At 45.7% G+C, this 21,961-nt stretch overlaps 1 protein-coding gene across 8 annotated transcripts in view; it reads left to right on the top strand.

The window, feature by feature from the left end:
- Nucleotides 1-21,961, top strand: part of LOC124010896 (phospholipid-transporting ATPase 11C-like) — a 79,685-nt gene that overhangs the window by 44,679 nt on the left and 13,045 nt on the right. For all 8 annotated transcript variants that reach the window (XR_006834511.1, XR_006834512.1, XR_006834513.1 and 5 more), the window contains exons 7-23: nucleotides 1-86; nucleotides 1,235-1,285; nucleotides 1,678-1,742; nucleotides 2,143-2,224; nucleotides 2,455-2,605; nucleotides 6,080-6,277; nucleotides 7,216-7,386; nucleotides 7,749-7,930; nucleotides 8,052-8,123; nucleotides 8,231-8,304; nucleotides 8,397-8,500; nucleotides 8,814-8,995; nucleotides 17,019-17,285; nucleotides 17,530-17,707; nucleotides 17,970-18,072; nucleotides 18,179-18,324; nucleotides 20,365-20,424. The exon at nucleotides 1-86 is cut by the window's left edge and continues 3 nt beyond it. Coding sequence is in view for 5 of the 8 variants with exons in the window: in XM_046323664.1 (XP_046179620.1) it covers nucleotides 1-86; nucleotides 1,235-1,285; nucleotides 1,678-1,742; nucleotides 2,143-2,224; nucleotides 2,455-2,605; nucleotides 6,080-6,277; nucleotides 7,216-7,386; nucleotides 7,749-7,930; nucleotides 8,052-8,123; nucleotides 8,231-8,304; nucleotides 8,397-8,500; nucleotides 8,814-8,995; nucleotides 17,019-17,285; nucleotides 17,530-17,707; nucleotides 17,970-18,072; nucleotides 18,179-18,324; nucleotides 20,365-20,424 (2,172 nt within the window). In the remaining 3 variants the exon portion in view is untranslated. The remainder of the gene's footprint in view (nucleotides 87-1,234; nucleotides 1,286-1,677; nucleotides 1,743-2,142; nucleotides 2,225-2,454; nucleotides 2,606-6,079; nucleotides 6,278-7,215; nucleotides 7,387-7,748; nucleotides 7,931-8,051; nucleotides 8,124-8,230; nucleotides 8,305-8,396; nucleotides 8,501-8,813; nucleotides 8,996-17,018; nucleotides 17,286-17,529; nucleotides 17,708-17,969; nucleotides 18,073-18,178; nucleotides 18,325-20,364; nucleotides 20,425-21,961) is intronic.

Raw genomic sequence — 21,961 nt, 5'->3', positions numbered from 1 at the left:
CACTACATAGTGCCAGACACGGAGAGGAACCTGGAGTCTCTAAGCGCCACCATCGAGTGCGAGCAGCCGCAGCCTGACCTCTACAAGTAGGCTATGAATCCTTGTTGCACGTTCCCCCCTGTCCATACAAAAAAAGATACAACAGATCGTTGACCGATCGTTTGTGAATCCGCTCCCTGGACCGTAAAAGCACACTGTTTTTACTTTAGGGGTTTGCAGTTTAATCAACTGTCAATTAGGATGCCATTTTGATAGCTGCAGTGTCATTACGTTGAGTGTTGGCAGGCTATACACTAGATCTATCTGACATATTGTTATGAGAGATGTTTGACTGTTAGTAAACCTGATTTGTGGATGAGACTGGCCAGGAATTGAAGGGAAAGTTCAGTTAGATTTGGCCCAAGCTGAGGAACAGACCCAGTTGTTTGCACAGCTGTATCCTATCCATAAACCTAGTGGTTTGGCGCCACCTATGGCCATGGAGCTGCCATTACAGGACCGTTGGGCGCCAGACATCAATGACGTTTCAGACTTCCTAAGGAGCTGAAGACGCCAGATGCTGCTCCTTTTCACAATCAATAAAACAGAGTGGTGGTGCCAGCGTGCATTCGGACAAACCACCAGTCATTAGCTCTTCATTGGTACAGTCCCTGCAAAGTCCTGGTGGTCAGCATATGTGGTTGTGATTAGTTTGACGTCTAACTAGTTCCTGTGCTTCCTGGTGGTATTAGTCATCACTGTGTGTTTTTAATATCAGAAAGTATTTTTCTAGCCCATTCCACAGTTAATTCAATTCAGGTCCATCGTGAGATGTACATCACAGGAGGTTGGTGGCACCTTGGTCCTTCTGTAGCTCAGTTGGTAGAGCATGGCGCTTGTAACGCCAGGGTAGTGGGTTCGATTCCCGGGACCACCCATACGTAGAATGTATGCACACATGACTGTAAGTCGCTTTGGATAAAAGCGTCTGCTAAATGGCATTTATTATTATTATTATATTATTATATATTATTATTATATATTACCTTAATTGGGGAGGATATGCTCATGGTAATGACTGGAGCAGAATAGGGGGAATGGTATCAAATACATCAACATGGTTTCCAGGTGTGCCATTCCATTCGCTCTGTTCCAGACATTATGAGCCGCCTCCTCTCAGCAGCCCCCCTGTGATGTACATGTATGTTACTGCTATTGGGTGGGGCAGTGCTCTCATGCGTGTCTGTGTCTGTAGATTTGTGGGGCGTATGCACATCCACAGGAACAACCAGGAACCCGCTGTGAGGTAAAGTACTCACCACTCCCCCTATTGGTTCCTCTCAGCCCTACCTCCCCCCTCACGTACATCAGTCTAAAAAAACAACTCAAAAGTCTCTTAAGCACTCTGTCTTTTCCCTTTGCATTAACATCAAATCATTATTTCATTGATCCATAACGCCAAACGGGCATTAAAGTAAAGCTGAACCTGGCACAGACTCCGGGCAGTGCTTCGAAAGTGCTCTCGGAAGCATTTGTCACCGGGCCGGTTTGTAATGGTCTTTATAAAAAATGTTTTGTGTCCTGTCAGTAAAGAGTAGTAGTCATTTTAGAGAGTGCTAGTGTGCCACTAAAAGAACGGAACGGTCTTGGTGTTTTTAGTTCTGTGACCATATTTTCTCAATGTATGGTGTTCTTTAGGTCTTTGGGTCCAGAGAATCTCCTCCTGAAAGGTGCTACCTTGAAGAACACTCAGAAAATATATGGTGAGTTACAGGACATTGTTTAATGCAATTGAGGGTTTGAATGACCCTCAGTGCTGGTGTCAGCGTGTGAGACTATCCTGACTGCTCTGTCTCTCTCTCTGCTGTCTGTCTCTCTCTCTGCTGTCTGTCTCTCTCTCTGCTGTCTGTCTCTCTCTCTGCTGTCTGTCTCTCTCTCTGCTGTCTGTCTCTCTCTCTCTGCTGTCTCTCTCTCTGCTGTCTGTCTCTCTCTCTGCTGTCTGTCTCTCTCTCTGCTGTCTGTCTCTCTCTCTGCTGTCTGTCTCTCTCTCTGCTGTCTGTCTCTCTCTCTGCTGTCTGTCTCTCTCTCTGCTGTCTGTCTCTCTCTCTGCTGTCTGTCTCTCTCTCTGCTGTCTGTCTCTCTCTCTGCTGTCTGTCTCTCTAGGCGTGGCAGTTTACTCAGGCATGGAGACCAAGATGGCTCTGAACTACCAGGGGAAGTCCCAGAAGCGCTCTGCGGTGGAGAAGTAAGGAGAGTCTAAGAGAATTACACAAAAGGAGAAGCAGATAATTGAAGGAGGGGCTATATTTTCAGTTTAGCCACAGGGGAACAATGATCAATTGTATGATGCTGGGGTAGTTCAAGTCCATTCACATTGGTATCAGGGGGATATTGAGATGGATATATAGTAACTGTTTCTCAGTGGATGTATATTCTGTGTTGCTCATGGAAGATTGGTTATGACTCCTGTTTCAGGTCTATCAATGCCTTCCTGCTGGTGTACCTGTGCATCCTGGTGAGCAAGGCCCTGGTGTGCACCACGCTCAAGTATGTGTGGCAGAACCGACCAGGCCAGGACGAGCCCTGGTACAACCAGAAGACGCAAAAGGAGAAAGATACCAACCTGGTGAGGCCTTCTCTCTGCTAGTCAGACTTTACGCAGACACTCAAATACAGTTTAGCAGCTTGTAACGCACACTCAAATACAATGCATGAGGGCACCAGCTGTTCCGTACTTCTGTGTGATCACGCTTTCCGTAGCCGATGTGAGGGAGACCTTTTAAACCGGTCAATATTCACAAGGCCGCGGGGCCAGACGGATTACCAGGATGTGTACGCCGAGCATGCGCTGACCAACTGACAAGTGTCTTCACTGACATTTTTGACATCTCTGTCCGAGTCTGTAATACCAACATATTTCAGGCAGATCGCCATAGTCCCTGTGCCCAAGAACACGAAGGTAACCTGCCTGAATGACTACTGACCGATAGCACTCACGTCTGTAGCAATGAAGTGCTTTAAATGGCTCACATCAACACCATCATCCCAAAAACCCTAGACCCACTCCAATTTGCATACCACCCCAACAGATCCACAGATGATGCAATCACACTCCACACTGCCCTTTCCCACCTGGACAAGAGGAACACCTATGTGAGAATGCTGTTCATTGACAGCTCAGTGTTCAACATCATAGTACCCACAAAGCTCATCACTAAGCTAAGGACACTGGGACTAAACACCTCCCTCTGCAACTGGATCCTGGACTTCCTGACGGCCCGTCCCCAGGTGGTAAGGTTAGGTAACACATCTGCCACGCTGATCCTCAACACTGTGGCCCCTCGGGTGCATGTTTAGTCCCCTCCTGTACTCCCTGTTCACCCACGACTGCGTGGCCAAACACGACTTCAACACCCTCATTAAGTTTGCTGACGACACAACAGTGGTAGGCCTGATCAGAGACGGGGCAGTGTGGTACCAGGACAACAACCTCTACCTCAATGTGATCAAGACAAAGGAGCTGATTGTGGACTACAGGAAAAGGAGAGCCAAACAGGCCCCCATTAACATTGACTGGGCTGCAGTGAAGCGGGTCGAGAGTTTCAAGTTCCTTGGTGTCCACACACCAGCAAACTGTCATGGTCCAAACACACCAAGACAGTCGTGCAGGGGGCACGACAACACCTTTTCCCCTTCAGGAGACTGAAAAATTTGTCATGGGTCCTCAGATCCTCAAAAGGTTCTACAGCTGCACCATCGAGAGCTTCCTGACCGGTTGCATCAACGCCTGGTATGGCAACTGCTCGGCATCTTGACCGTAAGGCGCTTCACAGGGTAGTGCGAACAGCCCAGTACATCACTGGGACCAAGCTCCCTGCCATCCAGGACCTCAAAACTAAGAGGTGTCAGAGGAAAACTCAAAGAATTGTCAGACTCCAGTCACCCAAGTCATAGACTGTTCTCTCTGCTACCGCACGGAAAGCGGTACCGGAGTGCCACATCTAGGTCTATAAGGCTCCTTAACAGCTTCTACCCCCAAGTCATAAGACTGCTGTACAATTAATCAAATGGCCACCCAGACAATTGATATCCCCCCCCACCCCCTTATCTATGCAGTCACTTTACCTTAACTAAACTGTACCCCGCACATTGACTCTGTAGCGGTACCCCCTGTATATACAGTGGGGCAAAAAAGTATTTAGTCAGCCACCAATTGTGCAAGTTCTCCCTCTTAAACAGATGAGGCCTGTAATTGTCATCATAGGTACACTTCAACTATGACAGAAAAAATGAGAGGGGACAAAATCCTGAAAATCACATTGTAGGATTTTTAATGAATTTATTTGCAAATTATGGTGGAAAATAAGTATCTGGTCACTGACAAACAAGCAAGATTTCTGGCTCTCACAGACCTGTAACTTCTTCTTTAAGAGGCTCCTCTGTCCTCCACGCATTACCTGTATTAATGGCACCTGTTTGAACTTGTTATCAGTACAAAAGACACCTGTCCACAACCTCAAACAGTCACACTCCAAACTCCACTATGGCCAAGACCTAAGAGCTGTCAAAGGACACCAGAAACAAAATTGTAGACCTGCACCAGGCTGGGAAGACTGAATCTGCAATAGGTAAGCAGCTTGGTTTGAAGAAATCAACTGTGGGAGCAATTATTAGGAAATGGAAGACATACAAGACCACTGATCATCTCCCTCGGCCTGGGGCTCCACACAAGATCTCACCCCGTGGGGTCAAAATGATCACAAGACCGGTGAGCAAAAATCCCAGAACCACACGGGGGGGGGGGGGACCTAGTGAATGACCTGCAGAGAGCTGGGACCAAAGTAACAAAGCCTACCATCAGAAACACACTACGCCGCCAGGGACTCAAATCCTGCAGTGCCAGACGTGTCCCCGTGCTTAAGCCAGGCCCGTCTGAAATTTGCTAGAGAGCATTTGAATGATCCAGAAGAAGATTGGGAGAATGTCATATGGTCAGATGAAACCAAAATGTAACTTTTTGGTAAAAACTCAACTCATCGTGTTTGGAGGACAAAGAATGCTGAGTTGCATCCAAAGAACACCATAGCTACTGTGAAGCATGGGGGTGGAAACATCATGCTTTGGGGCTGTTTTTCTGCAAAGGGATCAGGATGACTGATCCGTGTAAAGGAAAGAATGAATGGGGCCATGTGTCGTGAGATTTTGAGTTGAAAACCTCCTTCCATCAGCAAGGGCATTGAAGATGAAACGTGGCTCTGTCTTTCAGCATGACAATGATCCCAAACACACCGCCCGGGCAATGAAGGAGTGGCTTCGTAAGAAGCATTTCAAGGTCCTGGAGTGGCCTAGCCAGTCTCCAGATCTCAACCCCATAGAACATCTTTGGAGGGAGTTGAAAGTCTGTGTTGCCCAGCATTAGCCCCAAAACATCACTGCTCTAGAGGAGATCTGCATGGAGGAATGGGCCAAAATACCAGCAACAGTGTGTGAAAACCTTGTGAAGACATACAGAAAACGTTGGACCTCTGTCATTGCCAACAAAGGTTATATAATAAAGTATTGAGAAACTTTTGTTATTGACCAAATACTTATTTGCAAATAAATTCATTAAAAATCCTACAATGTGATTTTGGCGTTTTTTTGTCTTCTCATGTTGTCTGTCATAGTTGAAGTGTACCTATGATGAAAATTACAGGCCTCTCATCTTTTTAAGTGGGAGAACTTGCACAATTGGTGGCTGACGAAATACTTTCTTGCCCCACTGTATGCTCGTTATTGTTATTTTGCGTTACTTTTTATTTGATTTTTTACTTTGTTTATTTACATATTTTCTTAACTCTAGTTATTGAACTGTGTTGTTTGTTAAGGGCTTGTTAGCAAGCATTTCATGGTAAAGTCTACAACTGTTGTATTTGGCACATGTGACAAATAACAATTGTTTTAAACCTAACACCTTATGAGCCTAGTTCATTGACCAGAGTCATAATACACCAATGGCATTCAGCACAGCATTAACAGTGTGGGCCTGTTTTTTCCTCAAAGGTCTGTGGAAGTGTTTTAACCGGAGGTTCCATGTGTTCCCTCCTCTCTCCCCCCCCAGTACCTGAAGATGTTTACTGACTTCCTGTCGTTCATGGTTCTGTTCAACTTCATCATCCCCGTGTCCATGTACGTGACGGTGGAGATGCAGAAGTTCCTGGGCTCCTTCTTCATCTCCTGGGACAAGGACTTCTTTGACCCCGAGATCCAGGAAGGGGCTCTGGTCAACACATCCGACCTCAATGAGGAGCTGGGACAGGTCAGGGGTTAAGCATGTGACGATAAGACCATAACCACATCCCCGAAGGAGCGGTCTTTGGTCATGGTTACCCTAGTTTACATTCCAGACTCCCACTGAAGTGTTACATACATTTGGCCAGATATCCACCCTGTATGAATACTTTGAAAAGGCATCCTATGTAATGTACTGTAATGTATCAGTTACCCAGTCATGTTAGATCAGTGATTACCTCAAGGGAAAGAGGTACAAACAAGGCCGTAGATGTTGATGGCTACGTTTACGCAGGCAGCACGCCCAATTATTGGCAAGAAAATATAATCAGATTGGTTAAAAGACCAATTAGTCGGGGGGGGGGGGGGGGGGTCTGGTCTTTTAACCAATCTGATTTAATTTTCTTGCCAATAATTGGGCAGAAGATCAGAATTGTTGCCTGTGTAAACGCTGCTATAGTGGTCCAGGGCTTCTTTGCTCTTAGCCTCTCTTTGGTGGCGTGAGATGACCCTAAACCCAAATGAGCAACACCTCAAATGTCACAATATGAAATGGTCTAACTGTGCCTGATAGGACTGGTCTGACTGCCTTCCCGATGTCTTTTTACTGAACCGCCAAACAGTGGCGTCGTAGATCAGTCGCGTTCGGCTTGCCAGATGATTACTTCAATTAAAGGTGGTGATTCGTTAAACTAGATTTATGCGGTGTAACTGTCAGGGATTAATTGCCCATTGTTATTGTTCATAGCCATTAATTGCAGCAAGGTTTTTTTTTTTTTTTTTTTACGACCCTGGAAGAGAGTCTCATGCTTGTTTCTCACTACAGGGCCAGAACCGTACTGTAGTGAGTCGTACTGTGCTGGCTAAGATGTCTTCTATTCCAGCATGGTTCCACAGTCATGGCTCGGCTCAGTAGTGTGAGACGGGTATTAGTCTGACCCTGCAGTTTCACCTTGTCTCCCCTAGGTGGAGTACGTGTTCACGGACAAGACTGGCACGCTGACCCAGAACAACATGGAGTTCATCGAGTGCTGCATCGACGGCTTCCAGTACAAGTACGCCGACTCGGGCACCGAGCTGGACGGCTTCTGTGTCACAGATGGACCCGTGAACATTCTGCAGCAGAAGGCTGGCAGGGTGGGTGACTGTCACGAACTGGTTGTCTGCACCCTCAGTTATTCCAGTCAGGCAGGCCAACATATATGGGTATCAGATGGCCCAGAGTGCTGGTGGAACCACGGAGATCACGCCGTGTTGACATGATAACAAGCGCCACACGTGTGTACTCTGGCCTGATAACACCATGTGGGTGCTACCCAACCTGTTCCAGAACCCGTGTGATTTAATGGGTCTGGCAGTTTGTACTGTCTGTTGTCTGCTACCAGTGTTATTGGATCCCATAGAGATGGATGTTGTTAGGTAGTGTTAGCTGTTACTAGGTCATATCAAAGTAAATACCAGTGCTGTAGTCATGGTAAATAAGTGTCTGTGTTTTTCAGGAGAAGGAGGAGCTGTTCCTGCGGGCTCTGTGTCTGTGCCACACGGTGCAGGTGAAGGAGGCTACGGGTCAGGGGGATGGAGTAGCGGACCAGGTGGACGGAGAGACGGTCGGGCCTGTGGACCTCGGGGGCTTCATTGCCTCCTCACCCGACGAGGTGGCACTGGTCAAGGGAGCCATGAAGTAAGGGGCAGGGCCTGAGCAATCAAATCAACTTTTATGAATTAGTCAATCCATCAAATAAGACAATCAACTTTTATAAGGGGACTTGGTTTGTTGAATCAGAACGTGTCGCCATCTACAGGTACGGTTTCAAATTCCTTGGTATGGAGAGCAAGAACATGAGAGTGATGAACAGAAACAACGATGTTGAAACGTAAGTCATCGTATGACAAGTTGTTAAATACGTGAGTTTTACTAGTCTTTTTTTGTCATATAGAAAGTTCTCATTTGTTGGCTTCACATTGGCCTCTGAACTTGCAGGTACGAACTGCTTCACGTGTTGAACTTTGACCCGGTGCGAAGGCGTATGAGTGTGATAGTCCGAACCAAATCAGGTAAGGCTGCAATTACCTCCCACGTCGCTGCCTTGTCTCTGCCCTGTGTCGACTCCTGCCCCTAACCTGCCTGGCTGTGTTGGTTTGCTCAGGGGACACCATGCTGTTCTGTAAGGGGGCCGACTCCTCTATCTTCCCCCGTGTCAGGCAGGAGGAGGTGGACAGGATACGCATGCACGTGGAACGCAACGCTACGGTGGGTCACAGCCACCGTTTCACTAACTTGTGTTCATACAATGTTAATAGTGTGTGTATGTCCGCACGCTTATGTCTCACAGTACCCAGGGAGGCTGCCGTTTTGTGTTCATACAATGTTAAGTGTGTGTATGTCCGCACGCTTATGTCTCACAGTACCCAGGGAGGCTGCCGTTTTGTGTTCATATAAGGTTCATGTTCCCGTTTATTTGCAATAGGCACATTGAAAACTTATTGTTCTCGCGTTCAGAAACCACATTATCAACGGCGAGTGTGTGTGTGTTAATGTACTGTGTGTTTGTGCTACGAGTCAGGAGGGCTACCGGACGCTGTGTGTGGCCTACAAGCTGCTGAGCAGGGAGGAGTATGACCAGGCAGACACGGGGCTGAGGGAAGCCAAGCTGGCCCTGCAGGACCGAGAGGAGAAACTCATGGCTGTGTACAACCAGGTGGAGACCGGGATGAGCCTGATCGGAGCTACCGCTGTGGAGGACAGGTGGGTGGACACGGTCACGTCAGGGTTAACTCATTCTGCATCCCAAATGGCACCCTATTACTCATATAGTGCACTAACCCCAAGGGCTCTGGTCTAAAGTAGTGGACTGAATAGGAGGCCAATTGGAGACACAGCCTTTAGAAGTGAAGCCATAATGTGTTGAGGTATAACCCTGCTTGTGCGGTATATATTTTTCTACAATATGAGCTGTCATACAGGCGCATGCGCCCACCCGACTGTCATGGAGAGCATGACACTGAAACAAATGATTGGTTGAGAAAGACTCAATTATATTTCTTCAATTTAAAGTCAAGAGTCCTGAAACCAAAGAGAATGTAGGAAATGTAGGATTGAGTAGCGCATTCCATTTTGATATAAGTTGAGTTTTGTTGCGCACGCCAGTTACATTGTTTTAGTAACTTGTTACCAACTTTTCTACTGTGTTACGAATCCCTTTTGGCCCGACAGTCTAGGGGGGATGGTAATGAGACCCGTAACATAACTCATACAAATTCTAATAGTGACAAAGTAAAAGTGAGAACGAAATAACCACGACAACTGAAATCTACACGACAACTGAAATCAAACTCGGGGTTTATTGGAAAAACACATGGTAATGGGGGAGAGCAGGAAAAGGGGCTGAGCTGGACCCAAGGAAAGAAATAATAAGTATTCAAAAACACCCCTAAGCTAGACTAGCCTATTTCAACAACAGCTAACTAACTAATCAAAAATACATGGGGTGGTCCACCCAGTTCTAACTAGGGTATTTAACAAAGTTTACCTACGGGTAGTGTATGCCCATGGGCGACTTGTCTTGGTTCCCCCTTTTCCCACCAGCAAACAAACACAAACACCATAACCAAAAACAATACCCACAGGTGAGGACAAAGTGATATGGAGGTGCTCAAACAAAAGATCAATACATAAAGAGCGATAGAGACATAGTAGGAAAGGGTGAAACAGAGCCATCCACAGACATATGGCATTTACAGAGAGATTCAGCTCTAGAGCAAACAACTGACAGGGTTTTTAAACCAAGGGAAAGGAACTGTGATTGGGTAGGAAACAGGAGGAAGTGCGTCTTCTGATTGATGATTGATTGGTGACTGATTGGGGAGTGACCTGTGAGGGGAGAAGGAGAGGAAAGAAACACACACACGGGATACGATACACACACGGGATACGATACACACACGGGATACGATACACACACGGGATACGATACACACACGGGATACGATACACACACGGGATACGATACACACACGGGATACACACACGGGATACACGGGATACGATACACACACGGGATACGATACACACACGGGATACGATACACACACGGGATACGATACACACACGGGATACGATACACACACGGGATACGATACACACACGGGATACGATACACACACGGGATACGATACACACACGGGATACGATACACACACGGGATACGATACACACACGGGATACGATACACACACGGGATACGATACACACACACGGGATACGAGACACACACACGGGATACGATACACACACGGGATACGATACACACACGGGATACGATACACACACGGGGACACGGGATACACACACGGGATACGATACACACACGGGATACGATACACACACGGGATACGATACACACACGGGATACGATACACACACGGGATACGATACACACACGGGATACGATACACACACGGGATACACACACGGGATACACACACGGGATACGATACACACACGGGATACGATACACACACGGGATACGATACACACACGGGATACGATACACACACGGGATACGATACACACACGGGATACGATACACACACGGGATACGATACACACACGGGATACGATACACACACGGGATACGATACACACACACGGGATACGATACACACACACAGGATACTTGTATCCGTAACACGTGTATAAAGCTGCTCATTTAAAAGTTCATGCTCTAGCAATGTGAAGTATATTATTAGACAACGATCAAAGTATTGGTAGAATATAATATCATGTAACCTACCTCTGTTTGTCTGAAGTGCCGCGCTGTTTCCTTGTTGAAGTGCCTCTGTGCATTACGCAGGAGGCAAATTAGTCTACATGTCATCGAGGAATTGATTGGATGACGGGAATAACCAAAGTCATTAATGATCGCAGGGGTGAATTATTTCATGAATGTGCATTGTGACTTAAAGTAGAAGTTATGGCACAAGTTATTGAAGTGTGTGTGTTTATGTAAAACTGTTATTTGGGATAAACAGTACTGTTCAAAAGTTTTGGGTTACTTAGAATGTCCTTTTTTTTGTCCATTTTAAAATAACATCAAATTGATCCAAAATAAAGTGTAGACATTGTTTATTTTTTATTTATTTATTTCACCTTTATTTAACCAGGTAGGCAAGTTGAGAACAAGTTCTCATTTACAATTGCGACCTGGCCAAGATAAAGCAAAGCAGTTTGACAGATACAACGACAGAGTTACACATGGAGTACAACAAACATACAGTCAATAATACAGTATAAACAAGTCTATATACAATGTGAGCAAATGAGGTGAGAAGGGAGGTAAAGGCAAAAAAGGCCATGGTGGCAGAGTAAATACAATATAGCAAGTAAAACACTGGAATGGTAGTTTTGCAATGGAAGAATGTGCAAAGTAGACATAAAAATAATGGGGTGCAATGGAGCAAAATAAATAAATAAATTAAATACAGTTGGGAAAAGAGGTAGTTGTTTGGGCTAAATTATAGGTGGGCTATGTACAGGTGCAGTAATCTGTAAGATGCTCTGACAGTTGGTGCTTAAAGCTAGTGAGGGAGATAAGTGTTTCCAGTTTCAGAGATTTTTGCAGTTCGTTCCAGTCACTGGCAGCAGAGAACTGGAAGGAGAGGCGGCCAAAGAAAGAATTGGTTTTGGGGGTGACCAGAGATATACCTGCTGGAGCGTGTGCTACAGGTGGGAGATGCTATGGTGACCAGCGAGCTGAGATAAGGGGGGGACTTTACCTAGCAGGGTCTTGTAGATGACATGGAGCCAGTGGGTTTGGCGACGAGTATGAAGCGAGGGCCAGCCAACGAGAGCATACAGGTCGAAATGGTGGGTAGTATATGGGGCTTTGGTGACAAAACGGATTGCACTGTGATAGACTGCATCCAATTTGTTGAGTAGGGTATTGGAGGCTATTTTGTAAATGACATCGCCATTGGTAGGATGGTCAGTTTTAACAAGGGTTTTACAAGGGTATGTTTGGCAGCATGAGTGAAGGATGCTTTGTTGCGAAATAGGAAGCCAATTCTAGATTTAACTTTGGATTGGAGATGTTTGATATGGGTCTGGAAGGAGAGTTTACAGTCTAACCAGACACCTAAGTATTTGTAGTTGTCCACGTATTCTAAGTCAGAGCCGTCCAGAGTAGTGATGTTGGACAGGCGGGTAGGTGCAGGTAGCGATCGGTTGAAGAGCATGGATTTAGTTTTACTTGTATTTAAGAGCAATTGGAGGCCACGGAAGGAGAGTTGTATGGCATTGAAGCTTGCCTGGAGGGTTGTTAACAGTGTCCAAAGAAGGGCCGGAAGTATACAGAATGGTGTCGTCTGCGTAGAGGTGGATCAGGGACTCACCAGCAGCAAGAGCGACCTCATTGATGTATACAGAGAAGAGAGTCGGTCCAAGAATTGAACCCTGTGGCACCCCCATAGAGACTGCCAGAGGTCCGGACAGCAGACCCTCCGATTTGACACACTGAACTCTATCAGAGAAGTAGTTGGTGAACCAGGCGAGGCAATCATTTGAGAAACCAAGGCTGTCGAGTCTGCCGATGAGGATGTGGTGGTTGACAGAATCGAAAGCCTTGGCCAGATCAATGAATACGGCTGCACAGTAATGTTTCTTATCGATGGCGGTTAAGATATCGTTTAGGACCTTGAGCGTGGCTGAGGTGCACCCATGACCAGCTCTGAAACCAGATTGCATAGCAGAGAAGGTATGGTTAGATTCGAAATGGTCGGTAATCTGTTTGTTGACTTGGCTTTCGAAGACCTTAGAAAGGCATGGTAGGATAGATATAGGTCTGTAGCAGTTTGGGTCAAGAGTGTCCCCCCCTTTGAAGAGGGGGATGACCGCAGCTGCTTTCCAATCTTTGGGAATCTCAGACGACACGAAAGAGAGGTTGAACAGGCTAGTAATAGGGGTGGCAACAATTTCGGCAGATAATTTTAGAAAGGGTCCAGATTGTCTAGCCCGGCTGATTTGTAGGGGTCCAGATTTTTCAGCTCTTTCAGAACATCAGCAGAATGGATTTGGGAGAAGGAGAAATGGGGAAGGCTTGGGCGAGTTGCTGTTGGGGTGCAGTGCTGTTGACCGGGGTAGGAGTAGCCAGGTGGAAAGCATGGCCAGCCGTAGAAAAATGCTTATTGAAATTCTCAATTATGGTGGATTTATCAGTGGTGACAGTGTTTCCTATCTTCAGTGCAGTGGGCAGCTGGGAGGAGGTGTTCTTATTCTCCATGGACTTTACAGTGTCCCAGAACTTTTTTTGAGTTAGTGTTGCAGGAAGCAAATTTCTGCTTGAAAAAGCTAGCCTTGGCTTTTCTAACTGCCTGTGTATAACGGTTTCTAGCTTCCCTGAATAGCTGCATATCACGGGGGGCTGTTCGATGCTAATGCAGAACGCCATAGGATGTTTTTGTGTTGGTTAAGGGCAGTCAGGTCTGGGGAGAACCAAGGGCTATATCTGTTCCTGGTTCTAAATTTCTTGAATGGGGCATGTTTATTTAAGATGGTTAGGAAGGCATTTTAAAAAAATATCCAGGCATCCTCTACTGACGGGATGAGATCAATATCCTTCCAGGATACCCCGGCCAGGTCGATTAGAAAGGCCTGCTCGCTGAAGTGTTTCAGGGGAGCGTTTTACAGTGATGAGTGGAGGTCGTTTGACCGCTGACCCATTACGGATGCAGGCAATGAGGCAGTGATCGCTGAGATCTCGGTTGAAGACAGCAGAGGTGTATTTAGAGGGGAAGTTGGTTAGGATGATATCTATGAGGGTGCCCGTGTTTAAGGCTTTGGGGGGGTACCTGGTAGGTTCATTGATAATTTGAGTGAGATTGAGGGCATCAAGTTTAGATTGTAGGGTGGCTGGGGTGTTAAGCATGTTCCAGTTTAGGTCGCCTAGCAGCACGAGCTCTGAAGATAGATGGGGGGCAATCAGTTCACATATGGTGTCCAGAGCACAGCTGGGGGCAGAGGGTGGTCTATAGCAGGCGGCAACGGTGAGAGACTTGTTTTTAGAGAGGTGGATTTTTAGAAGTAGAAGTTCAAATTGTTTGGGTACAGACCTGGATAGTAGGACAGAACTCTGCAGGCTATCTTTGCAGTAGATTGCAACACCGCCCCCTTTGGCAGTTCTATCTTGTCTGAAAATGTTGTAATTTGGAATTAAAATTTCAGAATTTTTGGTGGTCTTCCTAAGCCAGGATTCAGACACAGCTAGAACATCCGGGTTGGCAGAGTGTGCTAAAGCAGTGAATAGAACAAACTTAGGGAGGAGGCTTCTAATGTTAACATGCATGAAACCAAGGCTATTACGGTTACAGAAATCATCAAAAGAGAGCGCCTGGGGAATAGGAGTGGAGCTAGGCATTGCAGGGCCTGGATTCACCTCTACATCGCCAGAGGAACATAGGAGGAGAAGAATAAGGGTACGGCTAAAAGCAATAAGAATTGGTCGTCTATAACGTCTGGAACAGAGAGTAAAAGGAGGTTTCTGGGGGCGATAAAATAGCATCAAGGTATAATGTACAGACAAAGGTATGGTAGGATGTGAATACAGTGGAGGTAAACCTAGGTATTGAGTGATGAAGAGAGAGATATTGTCTCTAGAAACATCATTGAAACCAGGAGATGTCATTGCATGTGTGGGTGGTGGAACTAATAAATTGGATAATGTATAGTGAGCAGGACCAGAGGCTCTACAGTGAAATAAGCCAATAAACACTAACCAGAACAGCAATGGACAAGACATATTGACATTAAGGAGAGGCATCCTTAGTCGAGTGATCAAAAGAGTCCAGAGAGTGGAGTGGTTGGTTTGGGGGTCACGGCGATTTAGACAGCTAGCCAGGACATCGGTAGCAAGCTAGCATAGGAAGGGGGTCTGTTGTTAGCCACCTCTTGTTTTCCTTCAGTAGATTAGTGGGGTTCCGTGTGGTAGAGGGAATTAGTCCAAATCACACAACAACAAAAATAAAATAAAAACAATAGATATAGATTATAGAGGCCCAAGAATAAACATAATAATAATAATAATAATAATAATAAAAATAAATAAATTGTCCGATTGTCTATTCTGAGAGCTGCCGGTAAGACAGCTAACTGTTAGCAGGCCGCAGGCCGTTAAAGTTGTAAATGACTAATGTAGCTTGAAACGGCAGATTTTTAATGGAATATCTACATAGGCGTACAGAGGCCCATTATCAGTAACTGTGCTGCCATCCTGTTAGAAGGTAGCAGATTATTTTATTACAATGGTTAAATTGGATTTTCATTGTGTTCAATGGTGTTATTTGCCCCCTAGTGGCGCTTTCTGGTACTTAGAAAGACAACGCAAACGGGAAGTTAAGAATTTGTTTTGCACTCATAGAAGCAGCTACAAACAACGCTACGGTGTAGGTCTTTCAATGTAGTTATTTCTTGTCACGCTTCAGCCTTGGAAAAATATTTGTTTGTAAGTTCGATTCAAGCATTTAGCTAATGATGATAATCTTGTTATTGATAGAGTTTCTTACATATCAATGTTGGTTGCATTTACTCACAAATTGCAATGCCTTTTGTGTATGTCGTTAGCTGTATTACTTTGCTCATGCGTCATGCAAACTAATTGTAAAATATACAATACTGTAGTTTTGTTACTGTTTCTAGTGTAATATGCTTTGTTATTCTACATAGATGGTTATACATTATTAGAGTAATGAAAGGAGCAATTACCATATGGTTAACAATTAGCTATATGGTTTGGCATCATCCCAGATGCATGGTACCTTAGCGCATGCTTTGTATTTATGCAACTTCAAATGTTTAATGTACAGCTACAGTATGTCGGTGTGAATTGAACACTAAAGTATATTCTTTTCTGTGTTTTGCAGTTTCACAACATAAACGTTTTCAATATATTCATTCAAGAAAAGTCACGCCTTGGGAGTTTTATTGAAGACTTAGTAGTTAGCTATCTGTCTAGTTTTGCATGGGAACGCAACTCAAGGGCAGAAAAGTAACAATCACTCCTGTATTCCAATGCCACGTTGTGATAGCTAATCCAGGTTTATAATTTTAAAAGGCTAATTGATCATTAGAAAACACTTTTGAAATGATGTTAGCCCAGCTGAATCTGTTGTCCTGATTTAAAGAAGCAATAAAACTGACCTTCTTTAGACTAGTTGAGTATCTGGAGCATCAGCATTTGTGGGTTTGATTTATTCAAGTCTTTGTCAATTAGTCCTGCACCTGTTAATATTGTAAATGAAAGCCTCTAAGAGAGGTGAGCACCAGAACATCCTGTCTCCTCACTGTCTGATCCACCGCTTTGGTTACTGCTTCACCGACTGTCTCACACACACCGACTGTCTCACACACACCGACTGTCTCACACACACCGACTGTCTCACACACACCGACTGTCTCACACACACCGACTGTCTCACACACACCGACTGTCTCACACACACCGACTGTCTCACACACACCGACTGTCTCACACACACCGACTGTCTCACACACACCGACTGTCTCACACACACCGACTGTCTCACACACACCGACTGTCTCACACACACCGACTGTCTCACACACACCGACTGTCTCACACACACCGACTGTCTCACACACACCGACTGTCTCACACACACTGTTTGTCTTACTTCCTCATCCCTCTTGTCCCATCACTCATTCTCTGATACACAGCCCTTATCACTCCCCCCTTTTCTCCTCCTCCCTCTTACGCCAGGTTGCAGGAGGAGGCAGCCGAGACCATGGAGGCCCTGCAGGGAGCAGGCATGAAGGTGTGGGTGCTGACGGGGGACAAGATGGAGACGGCCAAGTCCACGTGCTACGCCTGCCGGTTGTTCCAGAGGGGCACAGAGCTGCTGGAGCTGACGGTGCGAACCCTGGTGGACCTGGGGAGGAAGAGAGAGGAGCGCCTGCACGAGCTGCTGCTGGACTACCACAAGAGGGCAGTACAGGACGCCCCACCGATCAAGGCTGGGGTCACCAGGTCATTACTGAATCCAGGGTTGGAGGTTGAAAGGAGTTTGTTGCCACTCCTGCTAGTTGTCAATTGATAACAATTGGTAGTAAATGATGTTTTGAATGCGAAGGTCAGACCTACTCCTCTCCCAGAATTCTAATTGATGACGTGAACACAGCTGTGTACCTGGACTGGATTTGCGGTCTGGTTTTGCTCTAGTTCGTGTTGTTGGGTCAAATCTAAACCCGTCTCTGCATTCTGTCCCTCCCAGGAGCTGGTCTTCAGCGAACCAGGACTACGGCTTCATCATAGACGGAGCCACTCTGTCCTTGGTGCTTAACTCCTCTCCTGACTCCAACTCCAGCTGCTACAAGAGTCTCTTCCTCCAGATCTGTCAGAACTGTACCACTGTGCTGTGCTGCCGCATGGCTCCCCTACAGAAGGCCCAGGTGAGTGACATCATAGACGCTTGCTGTTAGATCAAGTAGATTAACTGCATATGGCTATTGTAGTTAAAGGCTAACCAGTGTGACAGTTAAGGCCTCGCGCAAAGGTTATCAGGTCCTCAAAAACCACTCTGTAGTTCAACACATTACACCTGGTAATAATATGACAAATGTCTGCATCTGTGAACTGTGCATTTTAGTTTTGAATGCACAACCGAGTGGGATTTAATTCAAACTCATTCCTTTTCCGCTCTCTCTCCTATAGATAGTAAAGATGGTGAAGAACTGTAAAGGCAGCCCCATCACCCTCTCCATCGGAGATGGGGCCAACGATGTCAGTATGATCCTGGAGGCACATGTTGGCATCGGTAAGACTCGGGACCTTGGTAGACCACCAAAGGCATTAGGCAGTGCCTTTTCTATGTAACATCACATATTACATTGTAATATTTTCCCTCGTCCTCCCTGTCTCAGGTATAAAGGGTAGGGAGGGTCGCCAGGCAGTGAGGAACAGTGACTATGCCATCCCTAAGCTCAAGCACCTGAAGAAACTGTTACTGGGACACGGGCACCTCTACTACGTTCGTATTGCCCACCTGGTGCAATACTTCTTCTACAAGGTAGGGGGCAGCACAGATATTTGAGCGCCATAACAGTACTGTGCTGGTTACTGAGGATCATGATGAGGGCATGGTTTGGAGCTGTAACACGGAAGCCTGTGTTGCTGCCAACGAAAGAGCAGTAGGTATGCGGGAGTGAGGTGCACATTTTACTCCGTTTTTCACAATTCCTGACATTTAATCCTAGTGTAAATTCCCTGTCTTAGGTCAGATAGGATCACCACTTTATTTAAAGAATGTGAAATGTCAGAATAATAGTAGAGCGATTTATTTCAGCTTTTATTTCTTTCATCGCATTCCCAGTGGGTCAGAAGTTTACATACACTCAATTAGTATTTGGTAGCATTGCCTTTTAAATTGTTTAACTTGGGTCAAATGTTTCAGGTAGCCTTCCACAAGCTTCCCACAATAAGTTGGTTGAATTTTGGCCCATTCCTCCTGACAGAGCTGTTGTAACTGAGTCAGGTTTGTAGGCCTCCTTGCTCTCACGCACTTTTTCAGTTCTGCCCTCACATGTTCTATAGAATTGATTTCAGGGCTTTGTGATGGCCACTCCAATACCTTGACTTTGTTGTCCTTAAGCCATTTTGCCACAACTTTGGAAGTATGCTTGGGGTCATTGTCCATTTGGAAGACCCATTTGCGACCAAGCTTTACCTTCCTGACTGATGTCTTGAGATGTTGCTTCAATATATCCACAGAATTTTCCATCCTCATTATGCCATCTATTTTGTGAAGTGTACCAGTCCCTCCTGCAGCAAAGCACCCCCACAACATGATGCTTCCACCCCCGTGCTTCACGGTTGGGATTGTGTTCTTGGGCTTGCAAACCTTCCCCTTTTTCCTCCAACTATAACAATGATCATTATGTCCAAACAGTTATATTTTTGTTTCATCAGCCCAGAGGACATATCTACAAAAAGTACAATCTTTGTCCCCATGTGCAGTTGCAAACTGTAGTCTGGCTTTTTTATGGAGGTTTTGGAGCAGTGGCTTCTTCCTTGCTGAGCGGCCTTTCAGGTTATGTCGATATAGGACTCGTTTTTCCGTGGATATAGATACTTTTGTACCTGTGTTCTCCACCACCTTCAAGGTCCTTTTCTGTTCTGGGATTGATTTGCACTTTTCGCACCAAGTATGTTCATCTCTAGGAGACAGAACGTGTCTCCTTGCTGAGCGGTATGACGGCTGCGTGGTCCCACGGTGTTGTTTGTACAGATGAACGTGGTACCTTTAGGTGTTTGGTAATTGCTCCCAAGGATGAACCAGACTTGTTGAGGTCTACAATGTTTTATCTGAGGTCTTGGCTGATTCCTTTAGATTTTCCCATCATGTCAAGCAAAGAGGCACAGAGTTTGAAGGTAGGCCTTGAAATACATCCACAGGTACACCTCCAATTGACTAAAATGATGTCAATTAGTCTATCAGAAGCTTCTAAAGCCATGATATAATTTTCTGGAATTTTCCAAGCTTTTTAAAGGCGCAGTCAGCTTAGTATATGTAATCTTCTGACCCACTGGAATTGTGATACAGTGAAATAATCTGTCGATAAACAATTGTTGGAAAACTAACTTGTGTCAGGCACAAAGTAGATGTCCTAACTGACTTGCCAGAACTTTAGTTTGTTAACAAGAAATTTGTAGAGTGGTTGAAAAACGAGTTTTAATGACTCCAACCGAAGTGTATGTAAATTTCCGACTCCAACTGTACACAGCCAAGTCTTCTGATGTCGCTAAAGGACTGTGATCAAGCTCATGTGATTTAGCTGACACCCGGACACCAAAGCTCTTCACCAAAGGTCATATCTGTCAGTGGAGGCTGCTGAGGAGAGGACGGCTCATAGAACTGACCAGAATGGAGTCACGGGAATAGTATCAAACACACGGTTTTCATGTGTTTGATATCATTCCATCCGCTCCGTTACACTCCATTCCAGCCACTTATGAGCCGTCCTCCATTCAGCAGCCTCCATTGATGTCTGTTGCCTTTTGATGTCCATTGCCTAACCTCGGGCTCTTTCTCCCACACTCTTGTTTACAGAACCTCTGCTTCATCTTACCTCAGTTCTTGTACCAGTTTTTCTGTGGATACTCCCAGCAAGTGAGTATTGGTCTGGGCCCTGCTGGGGCTCCCCCTCTCTGAAGTTCAAAGATGCTCTAAACATGAAACGGCAGAGTATCCCATTGAGCCGCAGCACCTTCTCCAGTCTACGCCCATACTCTTCCCCTCTGGTTGGAATGACCCCCACCCCCCCTCTCCTCGATCTCCCAGAGTGGCTGCAGTATGATATATATATATATATATATGACATATAGTACATATCAAATTCTATTGGTGACATACACATATTTAAATCAAATCAAATCAAATTTTATTTGTCACATACACATGGTTAGCAGATGTTAAATGCGAGTGTAGCGAAATGCTTGTGCTTCTAGTTCCGACAATGCAGTGATAACCAACAAGTAATCTAACTAACAATTCCAAAACTACTGTCTTATACACAGTGTAAGGGGATAAGGAACATGTACATAAGGATATATGAATGAGTGATGGTACAGAGCAGCATACAGTAGATGGTATCGAGTACAGTATATACATATGAGATGAGTGTGTAGACAAAGTAAACAAAGTGGCATAGTTAAAGTGGCTAGTGATACATGTGTTACATAAGGATGCAGTCGATGATGTAGAGTACAGTATATACAAATGCATATGAGATGAATAATGTAGGGTAAGTAACATTATATAAGGTAGCATTGTTTAAAGTGGCTAGTGATATATTTACATCATTTCCCATCAATTCCCATTATTAAAATGGCTGGAGTTGGGTCAGTGTCAATGACAGTATGTTGGCAGCAGCCACTCAATGTTAGTGGTGGCTGTTTAACAGTCTGATGGCCTTGAGATAGAAGCTGTTTTTCATTCTCTCGGTCCCAGCTTTGATGCACCTGTACTGACCTCGCCTTCTGGATGATAGCGGGGTGAACAGGCAGTGGCTCAGGTGGTTGATGTCCTTGATGATCTTTATGGCCTTCCTGTAACAACGGGTGGTGTAGGTGTCCTGGAGGGCAGGTAGTTTGCCCCTGGTGATGCGTTGTGCAGTCCTCACTACCCTCTGGAGAGCCTTACGGTTGAGGGCGGAGCAGTTGCCGTACCAGGCGGTGATACAGCCCGCCAGGATGCTCTCGATTGTGCATCTGTAGAAGTTTGTGAGTGCTTTTGGTGACAAGCCGAATTTCTTCAGCCTCCTGAGGTTGAATAGGCGCTGCTGCGCCTTCTTCACGACGCTGTCAGTGTGAGTGGACCAATTCAGTTTGTCTGTGATGTGTATGCCGAGGAACTTAAAACTAGCTACCCTCTCCACTACTGTTCCATCGATGTGGATAGGGGGGTGTTCCCTCTGCTGTTTCCTGAAGTCCACAATCATCTCCTTAGTTTTGTTGACGTTGAGTGTGAGGTTATTTTCCTGACACGACACTCCGAGGGCCCTCACCTCCTCCCTGTAGGCCGTCTCGTCGTTGTTGGTAATCAAGCCTACCACTGTTGTGTCGTCCGCAAACTTGATGATTGAGTTGGAGGCGTGCGTGGCCACGCAGTCGAGGGTGAACAGGGAGTACAGGAGAGGGCTCAGAAC

This window comes from Oncorhynchus gorbuscha, linkage group LG23, assembly GCF_021184085.1.
Source record: "Oncorhynchus gorbuscha isolate QuinsamMale2020 ecotype Even-year linkage group LG23, OgorEven_v1.0, whole genome shotgun sequence".
Taxonomy (NCBI): Eukaryota; Metazoa; Chordata; class Actinopteri; order Salmoniformes; family Salmonidae; genus Oncorhynchus; species Oncorhynchus gorbuscha.
Note: the sequence above shows the minus strand (reverse complement) of the source record. Positions and strands in the feature narration are given on the sequence as shown.